This window comes from Leptopilina heterotoma, unplaced genomic scaffold, assembly GCF_015476425.1.
Source record: "Leptopilina heterotoma isolate Lh14 unplaced genomic scaffold, ASM1547642v1 Lhet_316, whole genome shotgun sequence".
Classification (NCBI taxonomy): Eukaryota; Metazoa; Arthropoda; class Insecta; order Hymenoptera; family Figitidae; genus Leptopilina; species Leptopilina heterotoma.
The window spans coordinates 175,597-190,988 of record NW_025111016.1 but is presented as its reverse complement, the minus strand read 5'-3'; the positions used below and the strand labels follow the sequence as shown (position 1 = coordinate 190,988).

General features: G+C 24.0%; 2 protein-coding genes across 2 annotated transcripts; both read left to right on the top strand.

The window, feature by feature from the left end:
- Positions 1–327: 327 nt before the first annotated feature.
- On the top strand, positions 328–4,532 carry LOC122504784. Its single transcript, XM_043616028.1, has 5 exons — positions 328–592; positions 881–1,067; positions 3,839–4,004; positions 4,087–4,139; positions 4,333–4,532. The coding sequence occupies exons 2-5, from the start codon at positions 890–892 to the stop codon at positions 4,530–4,532; spliced, it is 597 nt and encodes a 198-aa protein (XP_043471963.1). The 5' UTR covers positions 328–592; positions 881–889.
- Positions 4,533–6,504: 1,972 nt separating this feature from the next.
- LOC122504778 lies at positions 6,505–13,067 on the top strand. The gene is made up of 3 exons (XM_043616018.1): positions 6,505–6,785; positions 10,951–11,065; positions 11,179–13,067. The coding sequence occupies exons 1-3, from the start codon at positions 6,614–6,616 to the stop codon at positions 11,966–11,968; spliced, it is 1,077 nt and encodes a 358-aa protein (XP_043471953.1). The 5' UTR covers positions 6,505–6,613; the 3' UTR covers positions 11,969–13,067.
- The last annotated feature ends 2,325 nt before the right edge of the window (positions 13,068–15,392 follow it).

The following is a 15,392-nucleotide window of genomic DNA, read 5'->3' as shown; positions in this document are numbered from 1 at the left end:
TTCCTTGGGTCTTATGTAGATTTCAAGCAAGGGATTAAAATAATAAATTATAACGGCTTAAGATTATTCTTATTTATTCTTTTTAATTAATTTTATACACTGAGAGAAAAGAGGAAACACTGCGGTACATTTGGAGGTTGTGTATGGCAATATACATTTGGTTCTACTGCGTTCTCTAAAGGGGCGTGTAACGCGCCCCCGAGAGCGCGCTGCTGACTTTTTCGCGAGTGTGCTGTTGACTTGACTCGTGGGGTCCGAGAAAAGAGTCAGCAGCGCGCCCTCGGGGGCGCGTTACAAGCCCCTTTTAAGGAGTTTCTACAACAACTTTCTTTAGATCGACACAAACAAAATGCACTGTCAAAATGATGCGCGCGCACAAACTAAATATCATCGTTTCGCGTTCCGATGTTTCTATGATTCTCTATGAATATATACACTGTGGGATTAAAATATGCAATTGTTCACTGCGTTCATTGGTGTAGTGTAAACAATAATTTGTGACAATAATTTGTAAACAATAATTTGTGACAATAATTTGTAAACAATAATTTGTATTTTCCTTTGAGATTCCTTTTTTTCATTGACTCCTTGGGTAAGTTTGTTTACATAATAAATAAAATAATAAATTATTACAGATAATGTAATTTATAGGTTATCTTATTATCACCTGTTATACCTGTTACATATTTATATTAAGTTTTTTTTTATATTTTATCAAGCAATGTTTATATTTAAAATAGGAATTGAAGAAATTTATGTTTGAGAGTAAATTATGTTATATTGTTTTTTAGTTTTTGGATTTTTTAACAAAACTGAACAGTTAATTTCAGTCCGTAAATCTATAACTGAATAAATGTCTGTTTATATTAATGATTTACAGGTGATTACAATGTCAAGAGAGGAGAGTCCCAATATTGATTTGAATTATGAATTAATTCGTTTGGTCGAAATGCACCCAAATTTATATGACCCAAAACGAAAGGACTACAGAGACTTAAGTAAAAGGAGCGAATCTTGGAGTGTTATTACAATTAATTTTAATAGAAATACAGGCTCTAAAGCGACTGGTAAATAATATATTTGTGCTAAATCCTTAGTTTCCTAATTGTAATCAATTATTGTATTATATTATCATATTAATGTTATTATATTCAATATATATAGTATAATTTTAAAAATTTTCTAATTTAAATTTATGTTGAAAACACTAAAAAAAATTCAATTTTGGAGAAAGTACAAATAATTGCAGAAATTCAATTATTTTCCAAAAAAAATAAAATTCTTTTTATAAAAATCAACAATGTTCAAAATTTTTAAAAAATTCTCATAAACGTCAAAAAAATTATTGTCCTAATTTTAATAATTTTCAAAAAATTTTCTAATTTCAATGATTTTCAATATCTACTATTTTAATAAAATTTCCCAAAAAGAATTCAAATTTTAATGACTATTTTGCTAAAATTTCACAAAACAATTCTATTATTAAAAAAAAAAAAAAAAAATGTTAGAAAATTCCTCTCAAACATTCAATTAAAATAATAAATATTAAAATTTTTCGTGAGAATTTAATTATTTCCAAAAATAATAAAATTCTTTAAAAAAATTTCAATTATTTCAAAGATTTTAATCAAAATTCTTGTAAAGAATTAAATTTTTTTTATAAATAATTCAATTTTTCAGGGAAATTACATTATTTTTTAAAATTTTAACAAAATTCTTCACAAAAATTCAATTAATTTCATAAGTAATAAAATTCTTTTGACGAATTCAAGTATTTCAAAAAATAATAAAATTTTTCTGACGAATTCAAGTATTCCGAAAAATAATAAGCCTCTTTGCAACATTCAAATTATTTCAAAGATTTAAATCATAATTCTTGTAAAGAATTCAATTATTTTTATAAATAAGTAAATTTTTTCAGAAAAATTCAATTATTTTTGAAAATGTGAACAAAATTCTTCATAAAAATTCAATTAATTTCATAAGTAAGAAAATTCTTATGAGGAATTCAATTATTTCAAAGATTTTAATCAATTTTTTGGAAAGAATTCAATTAATTTCATAAATAATTCTTTTGAAAAATAAATTAAATTATTTTCAAAAATAATAAAATTTAAAAATTTAAATGATTTAAAAGATCTTAATCAATTTTTTTGGGCAAGAATTCAATTAATTTTCTAAATAATAACATTTTTCTTATGAATTTAATTTTTTTTCAATTATAATCGATGCAATAATTCAATTATTTCTATAAATAATAAAAATCATTGTAGAATTTCATTTTTTTTTTCATACAATTTTAAGTAAGTTTCGCGAAAAGTACAATTATTTTTAAAATATTTTATTAAAATATATTTGTAAAATAGAAAATCTAATTTAAAAACAAAATTGATTTTTTCGAAAATAATTTTAAATAAATAATAAAAATTTGACTGCAATTCCATTATTTTCATAAATAATAAAATTTTTTTAATGAATTCAATTATTATTTTCATAAAAAAAAATTTTAATTCTAGAAAAAAATATTGAATTAAAATGATTAAAATAATTTTGATGAAGTTACAGTTACAATATTCTTATAATATAAAATTATAATTTTATCTCTTGGTCATCTTTAATTATTAGAAAATATGAAGAAATAGATCACTCCGAGTCGAAGACTCGGAGCAATCGATATCTTCATATTTTATAACAATTTTTTTAAATTTGTTTAATTTCAAAAAGGTTAGAATTTAAAGTTTTTGAATGTCTTATATCCTGTGGAAGATCCTGTTTCAAAAATAAAATTAAAAATAGGAATTGTGCAAATATTTTTCTTCTTTTTCTAAAACAAAATAATAATTTTGTTAAAAATATTGTGATTTATAAAGAAAAATAATGCAAAATAAATAAATTTTCTATTTCTTAGTCACAGTTGTCTAACAATTTTCTAATTAATTATAAAATAAAAATAATTATAAACAAAAGACAACTTCAGAGTGTGAGGGACAGAAAAAGTGAATGAATGAAAGAATAAAAGAAAATTCTAATTAATATAGTTAATAATAATTAATAATAATAATTAATTAATATAATAATTAATATAATAATATAATATAAGCATTATATTTCAAAACGAATCACTTTATTTATTATTAGCGATTTTAAAAGCAAAATTTCTAAATTTTATGATGTAAAAATTCTTTCTTAAAAAATAATAAAATTCATAAAAAAATAAGTTTAAAAGATAATCTTTTCAATATCTCAAGACATGACGCGTCTGATTTTCTTGAAACTTATGTCAAAATGAAGTTTAAAAATTCTAGTTTTATTCTCTGTAAACATTAAAATGGGCAATTCATGAAAATTTAAGAAATTAATTAAATTTTATTACAATAATTTCGAAGGTTAAATGTATATACCGTTCGGAATTTGTTTTTTTAACACTTTTACACAGTTTAACCTTTGATATCTTTGTAAAATTTAACTAATTTTTTAATTTCAACCGAATTGCCCATTATAATGTTTGCAGAGAAAAAACCTTCAATTTTTAAGCTTCATTTTGACATAAGTTTTAAGAAAATCGTACGCAACATGTCTTGAAATATTCAAAAGATTATCTTTAAAAATTTTTTTTTTTTCATAAATTCTATTATTTTTTACAAAAATTTTTTTACCATCATAAAGTTAATAAATTTTTTATTTAAAATGATTAGTAGTAAATACAGTTTGGTTTTAATAAATGGAAGAATTAATTTTTTATAAATTGCTTTACAATGGCAATTTTTTATAAGGTGGTTCGTTTTGAAATGAAATACCCCATATATTTCATACAAATACCCCATATATTTCTTTACAGTAAGTCATATAATTAATCAGTGGAAGCAATTAAAAAGTCAGTGCAAAAAATATGTAGAGGAACTAAAAAAATATGTACCTTCTGGATCGGAACAACAGCCAGAGAAGGAACAGTGGCTGTATTACACAGAAATGGCATTCATGGCAGATAAATTTGCACACAGAGAGTAAGTGTTCAAAAGAAATTTTCTTTTAGTGTCATGTACTTTATTTGTTAATTAAATATATTTTTCTTGTTATATTCTTCAGAACTGAAACTAACTTTGAAGAGGTTGCGGACCCAGATGTTGATATTGATAAAGGTATAAAAATGCATTTAATTAAAAGAAGCAAATCTGATTTGCTTTTGTCTTTTATGTGTAAAACTTTAGTAAGTTAATATTTTGAATTAAGTATTTATTATAAATTTGTCAAACATAAAATAATATATTAAAGTAACTGTATGTGAAAATTTTTTAAATCTTTATACGTTGTACATAATTTTATATTTTTCAGACTACTCATTGGACCAATTGTCAGGCCAAGAGATTGGACTTGGAATTACTAATGCAAATAAAGCAACTTCGTCAAATAATGAACTCGCTAATGAATATTTAAAAGTAATCTTAGACGCCTGGTCGAAAGTACCTGAGAACCAAAGGAACAAATGCTTCATACAGTTAAAAAAATTAATTGATCAAGAAAAAACAAAATAGGCCACTAGAATTTACTATGCTTTTTATTTAACATAAACAATGATTTCAAATTTTTGTTTTTATTTCTCTTATTCATGTCTTAATTTCATTTAATGTTGACTATTTTGCTTTTTTCCAAATGCTAAGGATATTTTTTTTAATTCTATTTCTTTAAGTATTATTAACAGTAATGTAGAAGACCCACAAGAGAAATATATAATTTATTCTTAATTTTTTTCATTTCTTTCATTTATTAAACAATACTAATTATTAGCAAAAGAATATTGTATTTGATTATTGTAGTATCCCAATATATGAGGCAAATTTTGGTTCCTCCCCACTAAAAAAAAATTTTTGAAATTTTTTTTATAATTTAGGTTCATTTGAAATCGCAAAAAAATCCCACTATGCTGGAGCGGCAGTGATCGACAAAAAAAAAGTCAAATTATAGAAAAAAATATTTGCCCTAAAATGTCTTTTCACTTCTTGTTTACATACATTCTAAGGAACATTTATTAAAAGAAATTTTTTTTAATCGCTTGTAGAAAGCACTAAAAATTGCATTTGTTTATATAAAAATTATTAAAAAATAAAAAAATAATTTAAAAAATTTTTTATTTCATGACTCGAAAGTACATTTACTCACTGATATGACCACAAATTTTAGTTCAATTTATGCAAAAAATTAATTACTTAAAATTAAATTAATAAATGGGTTCAAAAATCTTTAAATAACAATAAATAATGTAAATAATTTAAATATTTTTAAAATACTCCGTGACAATGTTACTAGATACTAGTACTTTAAAATACAGATACTTATGTTAAATTTTGCAACTTTGTAAAAATAGGGGGAGGAAGATTTCAGAAATTTTTAAACTATATTGATAAGTAAAATTCATCAAATGAAAAGTGTGAATAATGAATTGAAAGGGTTTTTTTTCAATTTGCCTTTGAAATTAAAGGTAAAATTCTTAATTTCAATATATCTTAAAATCTATTATTAAAAGTTTTTTTAACCTATCCCAATGGAAAGGTTACCTTTTTTCCTATGCAGCATGTGAAAACCAAAGTGATCTTGAAAATTTTTTAAGAAAATTATTAAAAATCATCATTTTTCTTATAAAATAATGATAAATTACTATTTTTTTGAAAAATTTCAAAGATCCCACTCTGGTTTTTACATGACGCATAGAAAAAAGGTAAGCTTTCCATTGGGATAAGTTAAAAAAAAATTTTTTTAATCTATTTTGAGATATATTCAAATTGAAAAAAATAAAATTTTCTTTTTATCACCAGCTTGTAGCTCATAGAAACCCTTACAAAACCACTATTTACACTTTTAATTTGATGAATTTTACTTATCAATATATTAAATCAGAAAAAAGATATTTCCAAAACAGTAAAAATTCTTAAACTCCGTAACTCAAAAAATTTTTTGTCAAATTCAATAATGTTTCATATTTACACATCTACTAATAACAGTAAAATTTTGGCAAAGTTTGAAAATAACTAAACACTATATACACGCTATACAAATATCAAGTTAAAAGTAAAAGTTCTTACTGTCCTACATTTTTCAAAATATTCCTATACTAACAAGCAGTAATCTTTGTAAAAACACAAAGAACTGTGGAATTCATTCAAATTTTTTTTTACAATTCTAAATTTAATTTTTATATATTAATTTAAAATTTTTTAAGAATGTTTATTTTACAAAATTAATAATTATGTATAGAGAAATTTAAGAACTTCTTTTTGATTTTAATTTTATGTGATAGTGAATAAATTGCATCGAAGATGCTTTTCATGAAATTAAGGAACTTTTTAAAAGATTTAAATGGTATGATGTGTATTAAATTTGAATAAAATTTTATTAATTTTAAATATATATCTTTTTGCACTCTGACAGCAAAATCCTATTCAAAAATGACAAATTCCAATTTTTGAATTATATTATACTAGTTTTCATGCGTGCGCAGTTGTGCCGTGGTTGCTTGTGGGAATTCTAACCTATTCTAACCTTTTGTAAATTTCAGTCCATGTGAGTCTATCTGTAGCACGTGTTGAAGATTTTGAATTAAAAACAGCTTATTTTAAAAATGTCGACCAGATATACCACTGTATATTATGATAAAATACTTTTATCATTAGTGGAACAGAATCCATGCATTTACGACAAAAACATTCAATGCAGTTATTCGCAAGAGAGTATTGATAATCTGTGGACAGAACTAGCATTGTTTATCGAAAAAAACAATATTCCGATTAAAGGTAAACAAATAATTTGTGCTAAATATAATAATAATTAAATATTTTGGGTTTTTTTTATACCTGTATAATTATTATGTTTTATGTCAATACATTATAATAATCGTTCCATTAACAAATTATCTGAATTCATTTGTTTCTTTTGAAAATTAAATTTTGTGTGTTATTGTTATTTTTTCAAATGTCAAACTTTTCAACGGTAATGTTTATTTTTATGGACGCATAATTTCACCAAAATTATAACATTTATAATTGTCATATATCGGAATTTTAAACTTAAATAATCATTTACTTAAAAGGTTTACACTTATACACTTCGACAGATTAGTATTGAATGTTCGCTTCTCTTCAAATTCAAATATTTATGTAAAAATAGTAGTAAAAGCTATAAAACTAGAATCATTTTAAAGTTCAATACATTTAGAATCAAATAGGAAAAAAAATAACCAATTTAATAATGTAAATTTGAAAATATAATTCTTTAAAGTTGGAGATTTTTTACGAAAATTGCGATTTCGGAATCTGTAGTTCAAGCGAACGCCAATTAAAGAAAAATTTTTTTAAGACTTGACAATTGTACAATGTCAAGTACAAATTCCATTCTTTAATTCTACACTAAAATTATTCACATATATTAAGTATTTTCTTCAAATTGTATAAAAATAACTTCTCTTGCTCTAAATTTTGCAAAGAATATAAATTGTAAATTCGTCGTTTCTATTAATTTGTTTTATCAATTAACCACACTTTTGAAAAATATTGAACCTCTTGACTGTAGTAAATTTAAGTTATTTACATGAAATTTATTCCTCTTTTTATAATGTTACAAATTTTAACTCTGTTATTATTACTTTTTTTATTTCAAGGTGCCATTTTTCTAATTTTACAATAACAGAGAGATGCATGTTTTTCAGAAATATGGTTAATTGATAAAACAAGTGAATGGAAATGACAAATTTGCAATTTATATTCCTTGAATAAATTATAAAGTAAGAGAAATTATTTTTACAAAATTTAAGGCGAATAAAAATAAAACCGTTAAATTTTAAACAAATTGTTTCTTTAATTTCGCTTGAACTCCAGATTCCAAAACCGCAATTTTCGTAAAAAGTCTAATTTTAAAGAATTATATTTTCATATTTAAATTAATCAATTGGTCATTAAACTCTATTTGACTCTAAATTTATTGAGCTTTAAAATGATCCTAGTTTGATAGCTGTTGCATCTGTTTTTACAGAAATCTTTGAATTTGAAGTGAAGCGAGAATTTACAATTAAACATTCTGAATGTACTGAAACTTTGGGACCCGAGTGTATTATAAATATAAATTACAAAAATTGTACGTGTGATAACTGTTTTAGATATTTTTAAATAAGCGAAATTTAAATCCTCGAGTTATTATTTTACATATAATTTTAATTTAATGAAAGTTTTATTTCTTATAATTATAATTGTCATATCGTTAAATATTCTGCTAATCAGGTAATCCGTGGCATCACAATTAAAATAAATGGAAAGTTTATAAAATGAACATTATATTAAATAATAATAATCCACGAATCAATGAAAATCTGTTGTTAATTTTTTCAATTAAAAATGAATTATATCAAATTTCGGTAATTATGCAGTTACCAACTAGGAGGAGCAGCAAGATAAAACACGTAAATTACGTAAAAAAGTTTTTTTTCATATTTGTTTAAATTTTGAAAATATTATTTTTTTGCGAAAAGCAAGTCAAATTGACTTTTTAGTTGTTACTAGAAGGTACATAGAACACAGAACCAATACCCCTTACAACAAAATAATAAATACCCTTTTTTTGCATTTTCTATGGTGCGGCGGGATTCGCCCGCCTTCGAGTTATCTCGTTAAGGGGCATCTGGAAAAAAGGGTATTTCTTTTTTTGTTGTAAAGGGTATTGGTTCTGTGTTCTATGTACCTTCTAGTACCAACTAAAAAGTCAATTTTGACTTGTTTTTCGCAAAAAAATTATATTTTCAAAATTTCAACAAATATGAAAAAAAACTTTTTTACGTTATTTACATGTTTTATCTTGCTGCCCTCCCCTAGTTGGTAATAGAATAAAAGAAATTAACAAATAAACTAACCAAAAAATTTTTCATTTTCTTCATTTTAATTCGGTTTTTTGAGTCGTTTTTCAGCGCGAAAAAATACATAGAAATATACAATTGTTATGTCATAAATTTTTTTTTATTTCTTTGGTTCAAATTTGTGTTTTGCGTCGTTTTTTGAGTATAACTCAAAAAAAGAACCATTTTAATCATTCGGTCTTCGGATTTGGCTTCAGGGGGCAAAAATGCATAAGAATATACTAGTGTGGTGTCTCGGCCAAAACACTTTTTTTTGTGTGCCTGTGATAATTAATGAAATTTTAAGTTACTTTTTTACTACAGATATTTTGAATTTTGTTTTCCAAAAAAATTATCATTTATGTTCTTTGTTCAAAAAGATGAATGTATAATCAATTTTTACCTTTTCTGTTTTTTAGAATATTTAAAACTTTCGTAATGAAGATTATTTTTAATTTAAAAATGAAAGTATCAAATAACAATTTTTGCGAAATTAAATTTTTCTCGTACAACAAGAAAGTTTAATAATTTTGAATTTAGAAAATCTGATGTCAAATTTGAAACTAGTATCAAAATTTGTAAAGGTTTTTTTAAATACATACTTTAAATTTTTAATATAATATGAATTGAAAATTTACAGTCGGACACAATAATTGTAAGTCCACTCATTTTTAAAGGAATGAAAAAAATTTTGTAACATAAAATTTATAAAATTTAACATTTTTTTCGGTCTACATTTTGAAAGATGATAAAGTTTTGAAAATAATAAGATTTTATAGAAGTCATTTGGTTGGTCATTTGGTCATTTTCAATGTTTTACAAAAATTTGAATAACTTCTATAATAATGAACACTTTTTAATAATAATCTTAAGCTTATTTTAAAGACCATTTTCTACACAATAATAATTACTTATAGGCATTAACCTGTAATTTTTTTCTTATAATAAGCAGGACGTCAAAGTTAGACAAAAAAAATTCGAAAAATTGGCAACAATTTTTTTATACTAAAAACAATTCTAGAAAATATGTAAAACATGATATGGTTTAGATTTTTCAAGAAAAGGACCAAGCAGAATTTGCATTACTTTTGGTTCCCAGTCGATTTCTTTTCTAACTTTGAGATTTTAAAGTTATTATTTAGAATATCAAGAACTATAAAATCCCAAAGTTACAGAAAAATTGACTGAGAGCCAAAATTAATGTAAATCCTGTAAAGTCCTTTAATAAAAAAATATGTTTGAATTTAAAAAATTAATTTTCTTTTATTAATATTATTTCAAATTTTTTAAATTTCTTGATTGATATTTGTTAAAAATAAGTTAATTTACTTGTATAAATAGATTATAAGGTAAACATACCCAAAATAATAAATAAAAATTAATTTTAAAAGTTACCTATGAAATGTTTAAAGTCGCCATATTTCAATTATATCTCTCTAAAAAGTTTATAAATATTAAAAAATTTATTACTGATTAATAATAGGTACATTTATTGTACTTGCATATACAATTAATTTTTCGTTTTATAATATAGAAATGTGAAAAAAATTTACCTTTAATGTAGAGTCTTTCATCTAAATTATTTCCATGCTTTTTTTATTAAATTTTCATAGCTGCCAAACTAACCTTTTCTCTGTGCAACTCAATTTAGAAATTAAAATTATAAATTTAATTTAAAAAATTTTTGATAATAATTATCGAAAGTGAATTCTACAGATATTAAACATTATTTCTGGAAATTATCAGATTTTTCTAAAAATAAGCCGCAACGACTTTAGGTGAAATAAAATTTAAAAAAAATATTATTATTGAGAATGAAATGACATGTTGGAAATTTAAATATGACACAAATTTTTTTCCTACATATTTATTTATTGTGATCAATATATTCATTCATTCATTATATAACTTTAAAAATTTCTTAAAACTAAATAATTGAAATTAATTGAAGTAAAGAGTAAATTAATTAATTGTAATTAATTAATTGTAAATTAATTACAATTAATTGAAGTAAAAGTAAATTTTCTATTTAAAAATTTACTTTAATATTAATTTTATTTCTTATATTACGATTGCAGATCCAAAGAATCGTTGGACACGACTTCGACAAAATTTCATTCGGCATTTTAATAAAAACAATCGAAGCTGGTACTTGTTTGATTCCATGAAATTTCTTATTGGTCATTTTAAAGCGTAAGCAATTAATAATTTATTGAAGCCGTACATACAAAAATTTATTATTCATTTACAATATTGTAATATAAATCTTCCATTTATTTATTGTACAACTTTAATAAAATTTCCAGTTCTCAGACTTCAGAGACTTCATGCAACATTCCGCAATCAAAGATGGTGAGCCAATTAGTTGAACAGAATAAGAAGAAATTTCTTCAATCTTCCTCAACAACTGCAAGAAAGCGTTCATTTCGAGACGCAGACTTCGACGGTGAATTTCCAAGTACCTCTAAAGTACAAAACACTACTCCTACTTCTCCTAATAACATTGTACAGGTTGAAAGTTCACAATCTTCTGACAACAATAGTAACAATTTATATTTAAATGAGAATTTAGATTTTTCATCTCTCGATATCGCAAGTGAAATATCTTATTCATCAATGCCTTTGAATTCAGATTCAGAAGATTCATGGATGACTGATCATGGTCATGATTATAATTTTAGTTCATCGACTAAATGTGGAAATTTCCCTGTTCAACGTAGTGTTGAAAACTTCTTTCCACAAGATAGTTCAAAATCAGTAGAATCATCAAACTCATTTAAGAATCAAAATATTTTTGTAAAAGATTCTCCACTACGGCCAATCGTTGAAAACAATCATATTAATTTTGCTCAGATTCCTCTTGAGAACGATATCAATAAAAATTCAAAACTTTGCAATCCTTTCATAAGGAATCCCGCAAAAGGAGTAAATATACTTCCTCGCGTATCACAAATTGTAACAAACCCTGCTTCAAATCAAAACAATCCCATTACACCGCCATTGGATGCTTTTGCAAAAAAAAAAGACTTCAAAATTCTAGCATCAATAGAATTGAAGATGCCGTTATCAAGTCAGCAGAAGATTTTCATATCATGACAGATCAGATTAGTAATGTTATGAAACTGAAAGCAGATTTCCTGAAAATGCAAATGAAACCGAAACCATCTAACTGTAATGTTCGTGAAGTACAATTGATAGAGGGAGATACAGTTTTTAATCTTTTCAAAGTGAAATGGATGGAACTTACTTTTCAGCAAAAAGATAACATATTTGCAGATGTTTTACAAATTATTGAGGACCACTCTACTGTTTAGTATTTTTTTATGTCTTGAACATTAATGCGACTTTTTTTTAATAAGTGTTTCATTACTTGTTATTGTTTGATTTCAAAAATCTACAATATTTTCGAAAGGGTATGCATGATAATTATCCTTTGTTTTTTATTTTGTTTATATGCACAGTATTTTAGAAAACTTAGGGCCAGCTTCACCAACTCCGATTAAAAGTTAATTAATTATTAATGTCATTTTAACCGCTTATGATTGGTTGGTTAAATATTTAATCATTGATTAACTTTTAATCGGGGTTTGGTGAAACTGACCCTTAAACTGTTTGTTTTAAGTGCTGACCAAAAACATTTCCACTTTTTAATACGAATTAAGGTTCGAAAGTTTAAAAGTATTATTTGTGTTCTAATATTTATTTATCAGTAATTCCCATGTGAAAAATTGTCTGAGGAAATGAACAATATGAAATAGACATGAATGTTATATTATATTTTCCGATTTTGTAACTGTTGTAATATGTACTGTCATATTAATATAAAATTTAATTCGAGATAAGGATATCATTAGAAAAAAGTGATACATAATATTATAGTATACGAGAACATGGCTGTTATTAAACAATATTTAATTATTAATAATTTCTAAACTAAAAGTTAACTAAGAAAATAAATAATATAATATAGACAAGTACACCTGTACATGTTTATATATTATATCTCTCGATTATGTTACTAAAATATTACGTTCTGTTATATTACTATAAAATTTTATTTGAGATGAGAATGACAAATGATATGGTTCACGAGGACATGTCTGTCATTAAATAATATTCAATTATTAATACTTTCTAAGTTAAGAACTGTTTGAAAAAATAAATAATATAAGATAGAAAGTGATACATATTAATAGTACACGAAAACATGACTGTCATTACAAATTATAAATAACTAATAAAGGTTGAAATATTAAAATGTAAATGAATACTTTCTAAACTTTATTGAAGTTACTAATATTTATTTAAACAAATAAACAAATAAATATACTTTCCAACAATGTCCCTATTTTGAATGGATTCTGCAAAAAGAAGTAATTAATAACTATTTTTATATTATATCTCGGTTTTCGCTAAACCGGGAAATGACGGAATTTTGAACTTGAAAAAATATAAATATTTATTTTAAGACTTATTATTTATATTTCATTAAAAAAGATTAAAACACATTCTATAAAATAGTTTGATTTAGTAAGGGAATTTTATCAAAAGTTATCGTGGTATTTCTAATCTTTACAAATAAAATTAGATTTATGTTACTATACTCACACTGCAAAAAAATGGAGTTAAACTCCCCTGGGGATTCACTACAAGTCGTACAAGTTTGTTAGTTAAAGCGAAGGGAGTTGGATGAAAGGTAGTTGAAATTGAAACACTAAAAATAAAAAGTTATAAAATGAACTTCTTTTTGGAGTTGATTTTTAACTCGAAAATTTCATTTTCAACTCCAGTGACCGACAATTCCATATATTTTTTACATTGCAGTTGGTTTGTCAATTATTATTATTACGATTATACATATGTGGACGTCCACATGATAATCGTAATTTAGTAATTTTAGAGAAAAACCTTAATTTTTTAAAATTTGTTATTATCAATCTAAAAACCGATGCCAAGTTGTATATTTTTTTGTATAATTTTGGTGCTCATTTCATGAACACTTTACTTACTCATAGAGATAAAAATAATAGAAATATATGAATAACTTTTTATAAATATGGTAAAAGTGATTGAATATTGGGTCAATCAATGTATTTTTAAATACTCTACAATATAGTTTAATAGTTAAACAAAAATTTTCAAACAAAAAAGTTGAGAAAAAGTCATTTTCCACAATTTTTGGTTTTTAAAATACCAATAATTTCGAAATTTATTATCGAATTAGGTTCAAAAATAGGTCAATCGAAGCGTTTTTTGAAGCTCTACAAGTCGGTAACGATAATTTTAAGATTACTTTTACATTTTTCAACAAAATTTTCAAAAAAGTCTTATTTTCCAAAATTTTAAATTTTTAAAAGTTTAATATCTCCGGTTAATATGGACGAAAATTGTTCAATTAGGGCTCAAAAGATTCGTCTAAAAAAACTCTACAAAATTGTGGAAAAACATTTATAGGTGTCCTAACATTTTTTTAAAGTTATGGACAAAAAACGTTTTTTTGCAAAATCAAAAATCCTAAAAAAATTTAGTTAAACTTTATTAATCTATCTCAAAGTACTCTCATTTTATGTCCGCAGGTGAGATCTACAATTTTAAAAAAAATTCAACCCAAAAGCTCTTCATGATTTCGAGATATTTCTGAAAATGTGATGTTTACACACACACACACACACACGGAATGACATTTTTTAAAAATGTCATTTTTGAACTCCTGAGGTCAAATAACATAAAGATATGTCAAAAAATCGAACTCGAAAAATTTCGGTATTACAATACTTCCTCTATGAGGAAGTAATATTTTGACTTTGACAAGTCAAATGAATTTATCGTTATAATATAAGTGTTCGATTTCATTGGTTCTTTAGAAAAAAGAAAAGGGTCCATTTTGTATTCAAAAATACCCTTTTTTGAAAAGGCTCCAAAAGTATTCCCTATTTTCGAAATGGAGTGAAAAAAATTTTTAAACCTCTTGATTTTTTTATCTTCAAGGTGCCCTGGATTGGAAACAATTCTTATCTGAATAACTTTCCAGAAAAATTAGAGATATTAATATTATAGTCTCTATTTTTGTGGTCGTCTAAATTAAAAACTTCGAAAAAATGAAAATTTCGATATTTCGTCAAATTATTCATAATAGAAACTGTTAGAAACTTTTAAATACCTAATTAAAATTTCTATTCTTTTCCTTCAAATGAAACAAAAAAAAATGTACCCAATCATTAACCTTGTCAAAAAATAGTTTATGAAAAAACTGTCCTTTTTAAAATAGGGCCCATTTTGTCGGTTCTTTCAAAAGTTTTTCATATTTTCAAAATGAAGGGGGGGGGGGGGAATTTAAAACCTTTTGGTTTTTCATCTCTAAGGTGCCCTGGACCGAAAACAATTATTATCTGAATAACTTTCCAGAAGAACAAAAAATTTTTTTTTAATTAAAAATGTTTCCACCCTGTATATGTTGAATACATTTTATTATTTTCTAACAAAAGTAAAATTATTTAAACTTTTTCATTTGACGAGTGAC